Source organism: Ciconia boyciana, chromosome 9 (assembly GCF_034638445.1).
Source record: "Ciconia boyciana chromosome 9, ASM3463844v1, whole genome shotgun sequence".
Lineage (NCBI taxonomy): Eukaryota > Metazoa > Chordata > Aves > Ciconiiformes > Ciconiidae > Ciconia > Ciconia boyciana.
The window spans coordinates 26,379,702-26,398,958 of NC_132942.1; the positions used below are offsets into that span (position 1 = coordinate 26,379,702).

At 36.6% G+C, this 19,257-nt stretch overlaps 1 protein-coding gene across 3 annotated transcripts in view; it reads right to left on the bottom strand.

Annotated features, from left to right (window-relative positions):
- Positions 1–1,716: 1,716 nt before the first annotated feature.
- Positions 1,717–19,257, bottom strand: part of NFATC3 (nuclear factor of activated T cells 3) — a 76,242-nt gene continuing 58,701 nt past the window's right edge. Inside the window, exons 10-11 of one of the 3 annotated variants that reach the window (XM_072871864.1) lie at positions 14,219–14,320; positions 1,718–5,230 (exon numbers count right to left, since the gene is read on the bottom strand). In XM_072871864.1, coding sequence (XP_072727965.1) covers positions 5,106–5,230; positions 14,219–14,320 — 227 coding nt within the window. In that variant the 3' untranslated portion in view covers positions 1,718–5,105. Of the gene's footprint in view, positions 5,231–14,218; positions 14,321–19,257 lie in introns of all 3 variants that reach the window. The other 2 variants (XM_072871867.1, XM_072871865.1) reach the window with 2 other exon arrangements.

A 19,257-nucleotide genomic window follows, 5' to 3' on the forward strand; every position in this document is an offset into this window, starting at 1 on the left:
TGAGTATGCTCTTAATGGCCTTGCAAATACCTTAATACTTTAATCACTACAGCAGTGGCTAGCTCCTGAATAATATTCTTGTAAATTAATTAAAGCCAAGGGGGAAAAAAAGGTGGGAGGACCATTTGGAAAAGATCTCAATCCTCACCTAATTCACTACAGTGGAGTAAGCGCTGGATTCAAAGCATACAGTGGTATTTGAGTTAGGCTGGGAGAGATTGCAGGGAGAGGGATAGAAGTCCAGAAACAAGCAGAGGGAAGCAGATAGCACAAGTAATGCTGTGGAATATTCTAAGGAAATACTAGCTACAATAAGAGAATTAAAAGGCCTTGATTTCTGCCAGCACTTCCTTTGGGTTTGGGTCCTAAATGAACAGAAACTTCTGATTACTCTTCTAAAGGCACTGACTTTAACAAGCCATTCCTTCTCTCTGCTTACCTGAAATTACAAAACGGTGTTTTGCAAAGTAAAAGTGATGTTTTCATAATGCCAGGAATAAAGTCTCCTCTATGCAATACAACAGATACGGGTGTCAGTGTGAGTGCTCAGGGTTAGCCATGCTCAACTTTAAATGCCCTGGCGTGACTGCATATCCCATCATCTCTCCTATCCTATCAATCTTAGTGAATCAGCCTTCAGCCTATTTGCATCTGAAAGAAGACTTGAATTGACAGTAAAGTATATGCAGTCAATCCACGGATTATTACTACTAGTGTTGGTATATGCTAATTATATACTGGGGAATCATACCAGAAAACATGTCGAACAGCCTTCAAACTGCTTGTGCTATTTTTAGTAAAACTGAGATATAATTACTTTGCATTCAGTTACTGGCACTGTACTAGCACCTTTCTGCTATATTTATAGATAAAAAACAGTGGTGAAGGTAATCGGTCAGGACATGCACTCTAAATAAGAGGCTAATCCTAAACTGGCCCATGTTCTCACCGTGCAATGTGAGTAGCAGATCACTGTGTGATTGCTGCCCCTTTTCTCTCTCAGGCAGGTGTGCATTGCTAACCAAAGGCCAGAGCTTTTGCTTCAATGTTGAGTTTGGTACACTTGCATACCTTAATACACCTAGGAATTCCACAGATAAGTAAAAGACCCTGTTACAAAGCTGCAAAGGAGATAAAAATCTTTTCAGTAGCACTAGTATCACTGAGATACAGATTTTTTTTTTTTTTTTTTTAAAAAGCCCGAATCGACTGTACCATTCCCAATGGTATTTCCCTTAGTACTGCTTGATAAGCCAAGATTTGGCAAATAATTTAGACTTCGTAGGAATTTTACATCTATTTCTGAAACAATTTAACTACATCTTGCCTATGATAATATCCTTTCAGGAATGGAAATTACTGTTTATGATGCAATCCCTGAATAATAACTTCTGGAATAATTTCTCAAATATTCTTGTGATCATCTAATTGAAACTGATACTTGCAAATAGGAAATCACTAGTTATTGTGCAAACTGATACTCTGTCAGCACTGCTGATCATTCATTACGTAGATGTATAGGCTCACTGTTGCTGGCTCTAAGTTGAGCCCCAAACTCTTCTCATACTGCTTCAAAATCACCAGTCTTCTAGGGGGAGTATTTAAATGCCCCTCATTTCATGTCACAACTGAGCATAACTTTACCACTGCATCACAAACAGGGAGTTTCTTCCCACTCTGCATTTATAAATAAATGACAACACATTTGCATTCTTTTTATTTATTTGAATACTATGATTTAAGAGCCTAAATGCAAGTTCTTCCCTTTATTTCTGCAAGTAGCACTGCAATCATAACTTACAAAAATGTTTAAAATACAAAATGTACATGAAATTACAATACAAGGCTCTGTAAACATCTAGAACTTAATCTTTATTGTCCCACATTTTTAAATATAAAACTTCAATTTGAACGATTTCTGAACCTCAATGAAATGACATCCATTATGAGTATCAAAAATAGAGTTTCAAAGCTTTGTTTGTATCAGAACAAAACTGTCGTGTTATTTTTATTCTTTGGTTTAAAAAGGATGGCAGTTCCCCTGATAACATGAAAGTTTTACTACAGAAATTCAGATTGCTAGTTTATGGTAATTTCAGGAATCACCCCTTCTCCCCCCTAGATTAATATACTACCCCTTAATTTTTGTTTATAACATTGATCTTTGACCCTCCTTATAGAAAAGCTACCTCCTCATTAAGGCTTTCCTTCAGGATCCTCTAAATTATTAAAAGGTTCTGGAAAAGTACTCTGGGAGAAGAAAGGACTTAGGGGCAAGGAAGTGGATGCCAACAAAAGATCAACGGTTGACGGGTTCTGTTGTTTAATTAAATTTGCATAGTCCAATAGAGATTATGTGCTTTTTATATCACTAAAATTATAGAAGATTAACAGTCTTTACCTACGTTATCACACAAGCTAAAATAAAATTAAGACCCTTGTATTGAAGCTTTTACAAGGCAAATACAAAACTGCTTTAGTATCCAAAGCTATATTTTTTAATTTCATTTTTAAATAGGAAAGCGTCTCTATGTCTACAGGCATCAAGGTATTTAAAGGCATCAGAAAATTTAGTGCATAGCAACTCTGGATTGTTTGGGCTCCTATATTTTAGGTACAGTGTGAATTCCAGCTACTTAGAGAACTTGCAAGGAGAGCCTGTACCAGTAGGATAAAGGAGCATAAATCCCATACAGTATGAAAAGCTTTTAAGTTAGAATTCTCCTACAAACAATGGTTAATGCAAAAGACCCAATACATTAATGAAAACTGTAACATGCCTTGCCACCAGCACACAGTCTGAAGACAATTACATAGTTTACAGTGGTGTGTTTTGTTTTGGTTTGGTTTTTTAAGGTGTTAAAAATGTTAAGTAGATGTATTTCTGAGCATGTGAATCCTTTCCTAGGATCTTTAACGTAAATGAGTAGAGGACAGAGTAAAGCACCATCGCTGAGGGACAATTACAATATCACACTTTTCAAATTACAGCCCTGCCAATTTTTTTCTGCAAATTTAAAGATTTGCACCATTGAACAATACATTCACAAAAAGGATGCTTAAGATTCCCAGCACGCACGCAGTGGCCTCACATTAAGTTGTTTGAAATAACTATGAAACATCAAGATAGTAGCCTTAGGCTGCACTCTTAAAAGGAAGTACGTAATAAAGAGTTATAATTTCACCTGCTTAAAGTATGGTCTTTTACAAAAGTTCATGATTCAGCTATTACAAAGATGTGATTATAGCTACTTCAATGGTATCGCTTGGGCACTGACTTAAATTTAGGTGTAATGTTTTGCCTGCAAAAGGCTCAATGGAAAGTTTTCCCCATGACCGTCTGCCAAAATGCAACATCAGTAGAATCTGTGTTTACTCTTACAGGTATTATAATTCAGTAATGGTATCTGCTTTAAGATCATTTTACTGCAATTTTAAGAGTCTACAGTAATTTTCTACAGAAAGAGGCATGTGCTCCACATGTGTTAAGCCACTAAAATGTCCACAATTGTCTGAGCTAGTTTCAATGCAAATACACTTCCTATATTTCAAAATTTTTGAGTGTGTTTGCTCTTAATTTTCATTATAGCATCATGGCTCACCCAAATGAGGAACTAAAACTAATATCTTAAATGTTTTAAGGTTCAGTGTATTTCTGATCTTCCTTCGCTGTGATTGTTGTACCCTGTACGTTCCATATCAGAAAGCTTTGTAAACGAGTGTCTTCTGGGGGAGGGAAATGTTTGTGGCCTAAGCAGGCAGTTTCAGATCCTCTCCTAGGTTGCTAATCATAGAGGCCTGAGATTTTTAATAACTATGTAAACAGGTTGTTTCAAATGTATCAGATTATGTGGGTAAGGGAAGTGCATCCTTTGAGCACAGCACAAAGTTTACTGCTGCTAAGAATCTTGCGTATTTCTTTGGTAGCTTCTGCTTCACACATTTGCAATTAAACATGGGCAAATTATACTACCTAATCACTAATTCACATTAAATTACTTTTTAGCAAACTGATGTTTATAAAAAGCTTAAATTTAAGGAACTGTAATTGTCATCTCCTTAGGACTTCCAAGTGGCATCGTCAGGCATACAGCATATAAAAGATACAGATGTGATCAAATGATTTATTGCATGGAAAACTTGAATGCCACTGAATTGGTGATTTCAAAACCATATTCTGTAGGGATAACAGGAACACTTAGATCCTCAGCAAATATTAAAATTTCTCCTGTGTCTAACATGGCTTTGATGTTGCTGTTCTTTAATCTAAAATCCTACTGCTCAAATTTGATTACAAATGTAACTTTCTACGAAAAAGCTATTTCAAGAAGGAGCCTCCTAATAAAGAACAGGAAGATTATCCACAAAGTTATAAAAGTTAAATTTTGGAATGTCATTTCTATCCCAACACTTTCATGATGGAATGGTCTTTTTGCAGCCTATCAAGTAACGTTTTCAGTTTATGAACAAGTGCAGATCTACATTTGGCTTTGCTTCCTATGAATCTAAGAAAGAAAACACTACAGTATTTGTATACACAACGGCTTCCATGGCATTGGCTTCAGATGACAGGTATGATTCTTGCCACTGGAAGATTGTATTAAAAAAAAATAAACAATAGAAGCTTTAAAGGCTTTCCAAAATGACCAGAAGGTGTTACAAATCATCAGTTACAAACTATACCATCTCTAAGGGAAAGCAGCACACTGAAGATGTGTATTAAATCTTTTTCCACATTCAGTACTGTGAATATTATAAGAGCAAACTAACATCTCCACACATCTGAAGCACTTACAATATAAAAGTATTCTATTTAAATGCAAAAAGCAAAGCTTGTTTGTAACTTTTAAACAGTTAAAATATCTGGTGTAGATTCTGTGTGTCCATGTTAAGAAGTCTCTTTACAGCATCTGAGGAACAATAATTAAAATGCTCTGTCTCTACATCAAAAATGTAACCCACTAAAAGGGCTTTGCAAGGATCCACTGTTCCAGTTCATAAAGGCCACAGAGTTGGAAGCACAGTAAGTCTAAAGAGGAAGAGGACAAAGAAATATTCAGAGAAACTGTTAAGTTTTCATGGATTTTTAGTTGTAAGCTTATCCATTACTGGATTCCATCAGATACTCTTGTCTCCAGAGATCCAGAACATGCATGTGCAGACTGGCTGGCGAGCGTTGTTCCATGTGACACTGAGATCTGTGACATATCTCTTCCTATGATCTCATTCACTACCAAAAAAAAAAAAAAATTAAAAAATGACTGGTTTTATGCTTTCCAAAAGGCAGAACTCATCAGTGTATCCCTTTTAAAAAGAAATATTTCAGTGCTAAGCCTCGATGCAGTTAAGTAACAGAGGATGAATGAGGAACCTAACTTCAGTAACAGTTGAGCAAGGAGGGGCGGGGGGGGAAGTCCTAGTTTCTCTTAGTATTACACTTTATACTTACCATAATCCACATTGGAGAATCCCTAAAACACTTGAAGAAAATAAGCACATACATATTCATGACAACCAGGTAACTGAAAGGCACAGCATAGGTCAGTTTAGTACAGATTTCCCCACAGAACTCCTTCTGTTCAAGAGTGTTACAGGCACAACAAATAACTCTAATAACTCTTGTCTCTTTCAAGCTACTTACAGAACTTCCTCAGAACTTGGATTTGGGTTAATAGAATATTCTTTTTAATACTACATACCTATTTAATCGGCCAGTTTTCTGAATACTTGCATTTCTGAAACTGCAGTAACAAAATCTTCCTTAGTTATCAGTCAACTTTTCTATAGTGAAGAATTAAGATTGACTATATGCAGGGTCACATCAGTTTGTGTGTCTGTGCGTGTGTGCCAAAGTCAGCAAAGATTAGTCAACTATCACTAGTGAGGGACACCACTGTGAATATGACAAAGTAGCACTTAAGTTATCAACAAATGACAATTTTGGAGTTTTACTCTAAAGCCTAGATAATTGATTGCAGTACAATTGCATTAGGAAGATGACAAAAATAATTATTTTAATGGATAAGCGTAAATGCAGTGATATAAACGTCCATTTTCCAAAATGGGCAACGTTAAGTTTAACTAAGAAAACTGAATAATAGTTCAAGTGAAGATGAAAAAATCACATTAAATAGTAACGACAAATTTTAGATAAATATTAGATGATAACCAAAATATAAATTCTTTAATAGTTAGAAGAGGCAGTCAATCATGGTGTTTTCCATGATTGAGTGGCAGTAGGTATACAGTATCTCTTATTCAGCAAGACTTTGAATATGCTGAATTATAGTAATAAAAGAAAAGCCTCTGACAGGAGTTTGTTTGGACCTTCTATAAACAAGCATTAAGTGGGTCTGAAAGAAAATGTAGTAATATTGTGAATGCTCTGAAGTATGTATAATGTATATAAAATCAAACTCCGAAAACAAGTTTTGTCTATCTTCTTTTAGTTTACTTCGGAAAGCTTTAAAATCACCTTATGTCATATACCTGTATGTAACCATGGAGGAGGTATGTTATCTAAAAGTCCATCAACGGCAATGGTATTCTCATGCATGAATGCAAGGACAGCTTGTTAAAATACACAATATGGCAACCCAAAGGTTAAAACAGTTCAGATGAGCTATGTAATAACCAATTCCCTTGAGCATTACAAGACTTGCAATTTACTGGGCTTCAAAAAAATCTTTCATTCGGTGAACTTAACTGGCACTATGACACTGAAAATTGTGTGACTGCAGGTAGGATACTTTTTCAAGTATTTTTATTATGCCAACACAATGCATAAGTAAACAGCTGTTAAAAAACAAGCTCTCCCCCCCCCCCCTTTTTTTTTTCCTTAACAAAATTTAGATGTTCACTTATAAGAACTATGCTCCAGCAGTTTCTGTCAGGGCACGCATTAGCTTGCTCTAACTACAGGACCTCTAACAGCTATTATCTACCATGTGCTATTGAACAGTTGATTTGTGCAAATCAAATATTGCAGCTGTTCAGTGCTACTAAAACTTTGATGAGCAATACAATAAAAAGCAACACAGCTAAATACCTTTTATATTTTGAAATTATTAATGGTTACTTCCTTTAAGTTTTGATAGATGATATGTATCTGTACTGGCAACATCAGAACAAACTGGTCTATACTGTTGCAACGTTTTGTAGTTCCCACAGGCAAAGGTGTTTAACTGAACAGCATGTAGCCATGCGGGATTAGATTTCCCTTAAATCACATTACACTGTGAATACAATAGCTGGTCATGTGGTGTTTTATTTGCCAAAGTTCTGCATCATTCATTATGCAGAGTATTAAATTGAAGTTACAGGTTAGTTTGTGTTGTTTTCTTCTTTTAAAATAATCATCGATTTGTTTACAAGAAGCTGTTTTATAGCTCAGTGCGATAGCTCTGTCATACCTTTCATTTTGCTGTTGGGAGAACTTTTTTTTGGCAACACTTTTATGGCAATGGCAACATTGGCATGCAGCCAATACAGATTTATCTGGTTTATATGGATTTACATTAGAAACATCTACCATTTCAAAGGGAAATGCAGTACCTTGTCTTTTTCCCAACAGAAAATTCTAGTGGAGTTGTTTTACTTGCCACAGTGACTTTGTTAGGATTGCTAATTTTTAAACCCAACCAGTATTCAAATGAGTGTGGGGGTTTTTTTGTTGTTTGATTGGGTTTTTTGTTTAAATAAGTAGTATCTAAATCGGTGTTTTGTCAGAGCGCCATGCAGGCCTAAATAAAAGGCCAGCATACTTTTTCTGCTGTCTCTGGCAAAGGTGTTTTTTCACTTTTTCACAGACCATAGCCTCCTGACTAACACGTCTTCCTATTTTTATACTTTCCAACTGCCCATTTCAGCTGTCTGGAAATCTGTAAGCAACAAATGGATGGGGGAAGCCTGCAGACTCCAGAAGACTATACCTTGATTTAGATTATATACAGATGATGGTAAAAATGCTTCAAAGAAAGCACAGCCTGCAGAAGCCAGCAGCTGAGATCAAAGTGCTCTAACCTTTTGTGGTGCAGTAGTCTGGCTGCCAGGTTTGAGGCAACTGGGCAGGGTGGTATTGGGAGTGATGCGGTTACAGGCTAAGCAAGGCATGGGCCTGCTGCCTGCTTGGCTGTGCTCAACGCGCTTGTGAGTGGTGGAAAGGACGAATGGGGACAGTGGGGAGAACCAATCTAGCATGCAGGCTAGCAGATGGAGGAATGGGCATTTAAACCAGGAAAGCAGCTTTTCTAGAGAAGGCTGGTCTTTTAAAGCCTGAAAAAAACATTGTAAAGAAGCTATATTATTTACCAAAATTAGGCAGCCTGGAGGTCCTTTGGAACAACTCACTGAAGAGAGGTACAACTTAGCTTTAAGGCAGCAAATAATGAGATGCCTGCGTATATCTAAATTGGGAAGCATTTGGCTTTATACGAAGGTGGAGTGGTATAAATTAAAGAAGTTTAAAATGTAAATCATGTAGTTGGTAAGAAGAGTTAAAATCCTGCATAGGAATCTACAAGACTGAAGGTGAAATCATATGGCATTTTCCTTTTTGTATTAATTTGTGATGGAGAAAATTGTATTCGTTTAAAGACTGAAATAGAAATCAAAAGGTTAGTATCTGAGTGCATGATATATTACCTTCCTCCACACAGGGTCAATCACAGAACATTTAGGGGTCTGTGATTAAAACTGAAAACTTAATTCATGAGCATAAACACAGGTTTTCTATAATGTTGTCTAGCAAAATTCACGTTCTTAGGTGACAAATTGGGAGAGGAAGTCAATTTCAACAGTCCTGAGAAAGGACGGAGCTCATGCTATACTGATGGTGCTTTACAAACAAAAGAAAAACTTATTTTCTATACTTCCAGAAGAACACTTTATCTCACCTTTCCTATTTTTGACTATGGGGTGCATGGGCTACGCTGTCCTAGAAATATAGCTAGAAAGCTTTCATATGCCCCTTTGCTTAACTAAAAGCCATCCAATTAGCAACTAGATACTGGGAAACCAAGATGCGTGGCTTTTTTTAATCCATGCACTGATTTTTTTTTATACAATTTCCTTTCTTCCTTCAGCAAAAGTTTCTAGGGGAAGGCTGCAGAGCTTGTTCAGGATTCAGTAATACAGATGTCGAGTATGTTGTTAAGGTTCTCTATGGTCTGTCCGCCAAGTTAATTTGTGTTGTGTAGTTTATACTTCTGTTGCCTCTTTGAAGAGAGCCAATCTCATGAGACTTAAGATGGAGGTGAACAGTTATGTGAGTAGGACATTGACTCTTTCAGTCTACTACCTTCTTCCCCACCGCCCCCCCTTATATCACTGCCTGTTTGGTATGTTTGGTGTCAGGTGTTCTGACTGCTAATCCCATACCCTGGACCTCTACTGTCAAGAGATGAGGAACCAGAAATATTTTACACACTAAACAATTACAGAGATCTAGCTAATATTTATTACCTACTGATCACCAAAAATTGTTTTGGATGATCAGTGTCAATTGAGTGGATAACATCAAAAGTGTTATCAAGTCTTTTATGTGCTAACAATCCAGGTTGCTAGTCTTGAAATAACAACTGGATCAGATCAAAAGAGAGAGGGGTGGCACACACTACACTGTATAGAAATGTGGCAGATTCCTCCACTACAAAAGTGATAACTTCATTTTGAAAACTTGTTTGTCAGATATGGCATGGATCAAAATGCAATACAGCTTTGTTTTGTTTTGTTTTTGTGGGGGTTTTTTGTGTTTTTTGTTTGGTTGGTTTTTTTTAAATTGGGCTGTGAAATGGAAATGATTTTAACAACTTTCCTATGTCTATTTAATTGACCTCTGGTAGTTATCCCAGATTTCAGCTGTTACTTTATTTGCAATAGTTTCACCTTTTTCTTCCCCAGTATTTATACATAGTGTAAGCTGGCTGGTAAATTTATACTAATAGTTAAAAATAGATTGTGCAGAACAGAATTTAACATGGTGGAAAACCTTCTGCTACAGACAGATTAGATTGGACCTGGTGATACTGTAGTATTGTATTGCAAAGGGTTTTTTGTGGGTTTTTTTGGGGTTTGTTCTTCCCCCTCTGTGCTGCATTGGAAAAGCACAAACATGCACACATGAAAGACAGCCGAGCCACTGAGATAGACTGACAGAAAACTGGGCCACAGCTCCTTGGAGGCCTCTTCCCTCCTCCCCCTGCCCTTATCTTTTAGGCTGGGGGCTTTGCCTCTTGGTCACTGAAGCCTTGCAGTGGAACAGCTGATAAAGTTATTGGTCCAGCTGTTTGCTGTATGAACAGCCAGATTCTTCATGACGATCTCTTAAAACTGTTGCAATTTACAATCCAGAGTTTTAACATAAACTAAAATTAGGTTAAACAGCTCAGCCATTTGTGCAGTGAGTGACACATACAGCTAGGGGTAGTAATCTTATTGGCTGTTCCAACAGAGATGCGTCCTGTGAGCAGTACTAACCAACCTCTCAGGAGAAATTCTCACCTACAAAAAATTATCCATGTTAGCTGATTTGAACAGAACAAAGCTCTTGTGTTATGAAGCATGACAACATCATGAAAGTTGGTGCTTTTAATAGTAAGTTGCTGAGTGTTTTGGATGAATTTTAAAAAATTTACAAATTGAGAGTAACAAGCACTTAGAAGAGGAACTGGTGCTTTGATATGTTTGTAAGATCATTGATGTGTTGATTTTCCACACTGGTTTGTTTACTGGTTTTGTTTCCACACTCTTGTCCCTTGCAGGAAGCTGGTAATCTACAATCAGCATCTGTACTTTCTACAGGACAAGAGTCTCTTTAATAGGCAGTTACCAAGCATTTTGGGTTTTTGTAGGTCAAAAATACTGCCTGAAAACCTCCATGGAGAACTACAAGCAAACCAGTTCAGATTACAAACCATTAGGTATGTAATGGGCAATAGTAGAGACCTAGGGAAAACACATCATGATGCTTCCCCAGGATGTTCCACCAGCCTCCAAAATGTGTTTGTCCTAGGGAATTCCCAAGCTAGAGACTCTATCTTTTGTGCCATTTGGTCCCATTTGGATTTTTCTCCCCGGGGTCTTTAAGGTCTGTGCAAAATTCTGTCATCCGCAACATTCTGAGACAGTAAGTTCCAAACCTTAACTACATATAGCTGTAGCTTTTTATATATGTTGAACTTGCTGCGTGATTACTTGGTGGCCACTTTTATTATTTTCTCTCTCAATAAGTACTTTCCATTACCTTTTCTGTGCCACCCATTCATTTTATTATCCTTAGCATATTCTCCTCATTCATTTTTCTGGCTAGAGAGTCCTAGCTGATTCAACATAACTTCTGTTCCAAATCATTGGTCATGCTAGTTGTCCTTAAATGAAACACCCCACAAAACAACATGTATGCATCCAATTATTTTGTGACATCAGGGACAAGATGTAGGCACATAAGAGATCTATATAGTAGCATTTGTTAATTATCTGCTGGCTTCCTAAATATTCCTAGTATTTATTCACCCTTTTAAGACTACTTTTAACGCTACTGAGCAAGTTTTCATAGAATTGTCCATTTTAAATTCAAGATGGCTTTAAATGAGAATAGTTCAGAGAGCTTGTCAGTGTACAGATGGAATTAGGGCAGGTTTTTTTCCCTTCCCTTACCCTAATTTCCACTCCTTTAACTAACTGATTTTCTTTAATCACAAGGTCTTCCTATAGAGGTTTCTAGACAGTTTTTGTTTTTCACTACTCTGCGCAGTGAAAATCACTACACTGAGCAGCAGCAGTGTCACAACTTCCAGTCCCCTGGCTCCAAATCAGATTTAAGCAGGAAGTTATACATTACAGTTAATAGTTTAACTGGTGCTTACTCTTTCAGAGCTGTTGTCTGGCATGTCATCTAGTTGAGGTGAATTGTCACTGTCTGTTTATCTGTTTGTTCTGAAACCTTTTTACTGACACTTCAACTTGAGACCGGTCCTGCAACGCGTCCCTTTTTCAAAGGACTTTGGCATGAGAATTTCTAGTTCCTCAACTGTGAACATCAATACAAAAACCCCTAAGTTCATTTATCTAATTTTAACTGAATTCCTGATTTGTCATCTGTTGGCCAGGTTTCACATTTAACCTAGTAATTTTCATATTATTTTCTGCTTTCTGCATTTGGAAGCAGCTTGTAGTCTCTCTCACTGCAGAGTAGTTGTACGCTTAATCTGAACCTTCATAAATAGTTCGCAGACTGTTTGCAACTATTTTACCCTTTTGACCACCTATTTTTTCTTAAGTAAGTTTTATTGTTTTCCTATAGTTCCCCTTTTGAAGTTTGTCACAGCCTGTAATGCTGAAACTGCTACAAAACAAAGATTTTTTTATTTTATTTTAATTTTTTTTTAAGCAGTACCTGTACTCTCCTTTGGACCAAATAGACATGTTTCCCCTTGTGGGTTCTTCTCATGACTTAGTGCTCCATGAAGCAGTCATCACACTTACCCAGTCTATAAAGGATGACTCAAGTATTCCATTAATGTATTTCCTGCCTTTGCAGATTGTCTGATCTCCTGCAGCACACTATAGTTACGGTTGCTCTCCTGTTCAGCAGTGTAATTTAGAAGCTATACTCTTCCTAATTGAAGCCTGAAAGTTAAATCTAAGCATTCTGTCCTACTAGTTGATAGAGTTAGTTTGTCTGATTTGACACTAAGCATTCTTCAAGGTACAGAACTATTCTACTAACTTTTCTGGGCAAACCCATCTCTTGCATTAGTACCACACTATCTTTCTTACAGCAAATACCTAAAATACCCATTATTTTAATTTTTAAAAATGCCATGTTTCTCAATTGTATTTCTCAGATGCTAGCATTTGTGTGTAAGCATACTTCTCTCTGGGTCTGGTTTTCTGTTTGTGTGCCCTTTTAAAAAGGGACCTGTTGGCGTACATTTCTTAATTCTAAGTTTGGGGTTTGCCAACCCGTGTGTCACTCTTTAGTTGATGATACTAGTATTTGGGGGTTATTTTATTATTAAATTGAGTTTTCATTTTTCAAGAACTCCTGCTCTTCAACAATCATTCTGTACCTAGCAGATTCTGAGTTGCACAGGATACAGTCTAGAACACAGAAATAATCTAAGCCATAACTGGTATTTTACTAATCCATTTGCTGTTTCAAGATATAGAAATGTCAAATTGGTGTACAGAGTCCTTTCCTTAGTTTTGCCATTCTAAATAGTAGCTACTTACCTTACTAATAACATTTTGATATGTAAGAACAGCAGAACTAAGTCAGCTTTTTGAAAGATGGTAAAAGACCAACACTGTGATTTATTTTAGTTTCATGGGCAAACTTAAGATCAGTCTACGCACTCATTGTGTGAGAGTTTTATTAAAGCTGTACACAGAGCTTGGTTACTTTACTGTTAACAATCCCAAATGTACTGTACACTTACAGGTATTTGCCTTTAAAAAAATCTATGGGCAAAGTAAAATGTGTTATATGTGGTTTCATATATATATGTGTATATATGTATATACAAAAAAAAGGGACAGTATAATTCTTTGGCATTTAAGGCATGTTTGTAATAAAGTTAAAAACTTTTAAGAAGAATGAGTATAAACACAAACACGACCAATATTCCATGTGTCGATTTCTAATATCGTTACTATTTAAAAGTCATAGTGCATAATTATCTTGTTTATATGTGAAATAAAGAAGCTGAAAGCATCTTAAAATAAATCCAGGTGATCTTTCCCAATTATAGTGCACATTCAACTAGAAATCTATTTATGAGTCTGTATTCCTAACACTTAGACTGGTAGTGCATGCCACTGTATTCCATCTATTTAAATTGACATTGCTTCCTCTTTTTAAGATAGGAGAAACTTTATAAATTTCTCATAGTTAACTGATCTGGCCACTCTACAATCTTGCCTGTATTTGGCTTAAGATTTTCATATCCTCTTCTGTTGTTTTACTAGATCCTACAGCACTCAGGAAGTTCTGTGGCAGCTATATAGACTTTAAGTGGAGGTTTTTACTGAATGAGCGTACACCTGGTTCACAACTTCTGAATTCCAACTTTTTCAGAATACACAGGTGTCCAATTATAGCAATACTTAAGTATTACATAGCACTTTTCACTTGTAGATTTTTAGACTATTAAAACACTTTCCCCTTTCCTTGGTGCTCCAATTTCAAACATTGAAGCATTTCAGTAAGCAGACTCACCCTCTAGATTTTCCACATAGGAGTTGGACATGAGTGCTGAATGTTGAGTCCATTTCTCTGTTGAACCTGATGGCTGGTATTCCAGGTCAGAGATAAAACTGTCTGTGTCAGAGAAGAAGACAGACATAACTACTGACTGGACTAAACCAAGAAGTTACAGTTCACTCAACCAGGAAGTGACTTTCAGTTTTCTTTTAATAGCACTAACTTCAAACACCCAGTTTCATTCACAACTACTACATATGTTGACATAAGTAACTATTTATAAATTATCAGAGTGCCTATTAAAAACAATATCACTTATCTTGTATATTTAGTTACTTTTCAGTTAGCAGCCAGAGCCATAAAGGTAATAGTTAATATTTTTGGATGTCTGCCTAGTTGTATCTTCATGAATTTTACACTACATAAATTTCACTTCAGTATTTGTTTTAATTTAGAACATTCCTCCTGCAATTTTCTCAATTCGCTTTACTTACTGTGGTCAAATTACAAGTGCTTCTGCCCCTTGACAGCACCTCCGCTGAACGAGGTAGGCAAAAGAGTACTAGTAAATAAATCCTTTATTTTTATTTTTCCTATCCCTTAAACAAAGGAAACTGTTGCTGTAAACAGCTGTTAGCTTCCCCTTTACTTGTCAGACTATCTGAACGTTTTGCCCAAGGTACTGATCCGCAGTCAGGCCACACACAGTTTGAAGTGTCAGAAAACTAAGTATTATCTTGGTATAGGTGGCTCTATCAGACAAACGTAATGTGAGAAACCAAGGAGAAAGTGGAGAACTGTATTCCACTGAACTGTTTTTCCTGGAGGAAAAATGGATGTAGAATAGCGTATTTATTACTTTAACCAACAAGTGTGCGTTTATTCAGTTGTGATTAGTGACTATGCAGAGCTTACAACAGTATACTGGGTTGGGTTTGGTCTTTTTTTTTTCCTGCCCAAGACAGGGCTGCAAGTTTAGTAAATTAGGCTTTAATACAATTAATAAAATTACTCTGGAAACTGGCTATTTTGTGCCTTCTGGATAGAGCCACACATTTGCTTTGCCAGTATGATTTCTAAGCCCTGCTTAGGGATGACGACTCCTGGGAGAATGAAAGAGTCTACCCTTACTTTCTCCTGAAATTCAAGCAGTTCAAATTACTTCTTTGGATGACTTCTTGTGCTTAATTGTTTAAAGTGTAAAGTTACATGTATTTAAACAGGAAGTGGAAAGCATTATCTGGGTTTCAATTAAAATGTCCACTGCCATTTTGAAGGAAAGGCATAGATGAAGGGCAAATTCTTGTCACATAATAGGAGATTAAGAAAAGAACGTTTTTCCCACCAACTATGGTAGAATCAACAAGAAAGTGACACTTAAATAAAGATCTAATTAATCCAGGGAGATGGGCAGAAAACTACCTTGGGATGAAACAAATTAACTTTTATGGGCCGTCCTCTTTAAAGCTCAGGCTTTCAAAGGAGCAGACAACAAACATTGCCAAAAAGCCTCCAGAGAGAACAGTGGAGTTAATTAGCTCTTTTAAGCAACAGTCTCTGCACAATGAAGTCTGCATAGCTTATATAGTAAGGATTATCTGTCGCTTTAGCAGAGAAATATGATTCTGAGCAATTTTTCTAATTAATTTCATACACAGAGGGATTCTGAGGTTCTTGCATGTCCTAACAAAGCTGCTGACAGTATTGAGTTTTTGCTTTTATAAGTCCCTGACAAAACGTGTCATGTGTAGCACATGTAACATTTCTCCAGCCAGCACCTTCTGGAATGAAGCATGCACTTGCCTCAGGTACACAATAGTTGTTGTTTGTGAAACGTGGTAAATAAAGCAACAGCCTTTTAAAGTGTATAATATAGCATAAAGATTTTGTTCAACATACACTGAAGTTAGATAGAACTTGAGGTACCAGATAAACATACATTAAAAATACCTTTCTACCTCATAATTTCATAAACATTTGAGAAAGGGTTTTACTTCCTTAAGCAATACTAAAATGTGTTTCGTACCCAGCAAATATAACACTAAAATGAAAACTATTAAATTCAAATAGAAATCAAGAAAACTGACATCCAGTAGATCTATCTATTTAACTGATCAAAAATTTATACTTTCACGAACCACCTTTTCGTCTTGGCTCCTCCCTTAAGAAAGGTTAAGGAAAACTTTAAACCCTCAATTATCTGCACCAGATTTGGGTCAAAGCAGTAAGTCAACTTAAAATTAGAGTTCTGTTATGGATACAGGCGGACCAAAAAGCTACTGGAGTTAAATCATTTGGTTTTCAGGATCTCTTCCTACAGGAGTCAAGCAACTTCATTTTTTGTAGCGCTATCTGATTAAAAGTTTAGCCTGTGTATCCTTTACTACTACTGAACTGAAGTAGGATGTGTGGGCAATGGGACTTAAACTAGAAGATGTACTGGTTTTAGAAAAGTAGATCCCCCAAACATATTCTAGAATGCATGATTGTTTGCAGTGTCGCTAGAGTAAGTAGCACAGAGTGGAGTTTTTTAATATGCTTTCCAAAAAGAAGTTTGATATAGTTGCATGGCAGATTGTATCAGTTGTCTAGGTTTGGTAGTATTGCTGCATCCACCTAGGGATTCATGTGTTTTAGAGGACAGTTGAGTGAATTGCTGTATTTACAGAGATAATGAGGATCAGTAAACCTCAAAGAACATTATGGACAGACTGTAGCACACGCTTCCTCAGATATAGGCTTTCTTTTGTCAACTCCAGATAGAACTCTATCAGCTGCATTTATGTGAAGAATCCCTGCAGCTACGTCACATTAGTTAGTGCAGTACATTTAGCCTGGTTTTGACTCCACATGACCAACAAGTAGTACAGTGTCAACTTTCCCTAAAAAAAAAAAAAAAAAAAAAAAAAGCTGCCAGGCTATAATTAATGCTCAGTTAATGCTCAGTCTTCTCTGCTGTGGAGCAGCCAGCTGATTCTGTTGGTTTGTGATCAAAACCAGTCATATGGCAGGCCATGTTTGCAATGGCAAACTGTCAAGGACATGGTAGGTTGCCTTGCAAGTTACCATTTCAAGCCATAAGACAGGCTTACTTTTAGTAACTTCAGGTTCAATGCCAACTTTACTAAGAAGTATTTTTTTTTTTAATTAGCTGATACAATAAGGCTGTACGAAATGTTAGGAGAAGTATAGTTTTCCAGTGCACATTATGTTTATAGCTATATAGACAGGCTGAATGTGCCTGCAGAGTCACAGCACAAGCTCTGCAGTTATTTGGTACAGTAACAAATATCCCTGTTCATGTCATGGTTATACTCTGCATTTATGTATCATAGTGAAACCAACTCATTTAAGTCATATGTTTACCTCTTTCTCTCACACAAGAAGATAGATGAGTCTAACATAGTAAGTATTAAGCATGAACCTTGGAGCTAGAGGACACATGCTGCGCAGTGGAAAGCAGTACAAAAGTGTCTGAGCGTGTTTTTGCCAGTCTCACAAGGGCATGCCTAACTCCTTCCAGTTCTGCTACTATTGCGAGCGTCTGCACTATGATGTAGACATGCCACGTGCATTCACAGAATAAGTTTCTAACCTCTTCTAATACTTAAATGGGAATCTTTTTGCGGTGGTGCAGCTAGTTGAGCTTGCTTTGAATTCGTTACAAGGTGTTCTGTGGCTGAGAGGCAAATAGGAAGTTTCATACATTAGCCGGTCATAGATACCTGACAATTTATCTGAGGTTCTTTACATATCAGCAGTCTATAACTGGTCTTCTCAATAGATGCCTTGCTGGCACAGATTTTATGAATACAGTAAATGAATCCACTAGAAGATATGGTCATAGCAACTGTTGACAACCCCAGATGGATAAAATTCTCTTCACCTTTCCTCACTGTTCCAAACTTTTTCTTTTAATCTACTGCTCAGTCTGGATCTTTCTCTATTTCATTCATAACACCCATTTCTAAAAGCAGATTCCCATTCTCTTCCAATACATTTCAGGTTCTGCTTTATCACCTTACTCAACCTCAACATCTCACTGCAGGAGCCCATAAGCTAATGAGAAGAATTAGAATTGTAAACTGCTTTTTATTGCTATCTCCATACTGCCTGATAATATATATTTAATATACAGAATACTAAGAAAGGAGTTTGAACACAACCTTACTAAACAATTTAAACTAGTATAATTTTCAGAATGCCTTTTATCAACAGGAATATTCCAAGAATTCCATATACAATGTAGGCTAGGGTTCTCATCACACAAATCAATATCGGGCATGCTGCAAGATGCAACATTTTGTTCTGTGCTTAGGAGACATAAAAAAAACCCTTGAGTTTGAGATGTGCATCTCAAGAACATCTCAAGTTTGAGTTGCACCAGCAAGAAGACAGGTTTTTGAGCCGCCTTCCTCCATACTAAGTTAGACTCTAGCATTCAGTATTTTTTGTGTTTCTGTAGACCATCAATGCTCTGTTTGGCAGGACACAGCCTAATTAAGAATGACCTGTTAATGCATAAGTTTTAAATATATAAAGAAATACAAAGTACAGTCATTCCCCAATACCTTCTTATTAGTTACTACTGTGATTCTCCGGAAGTTAAGCTGAAGCTACAGTAAAAAGCTACCTGTAAAGAGGTACAAATTTTCTAGCAAAGATTAGAATAATCTCTGAGCTTCCCAGCAAGAGAATTTATCAACTAGAGAGAGTTATCACAGAACTATTAAAATGAATGAATGCAAATGGCTTAGAATTCTACGTGGAATGTGTCTGACAAAGCAGACTTATTACTTTATGTACACAAGACTGCTAGAGGATTTCTAGTTATGATTTATAGTAAATCCACATACTGGATTTTCTAATCTCCAGCTTTATGTAATGGAGATGCAATGAGTAACAAAACATAAGAGGATTAGTAGAAGGTCATCCTGATTTGCTGAATACAGCCTAAGATAATACCTTAAAAATGGTTAAATACAGTTGTACATGTTAGAAATCTCATCACTGTCGAAAGCCATGAAATCCAAGGTAAACTCACTCACAAATGG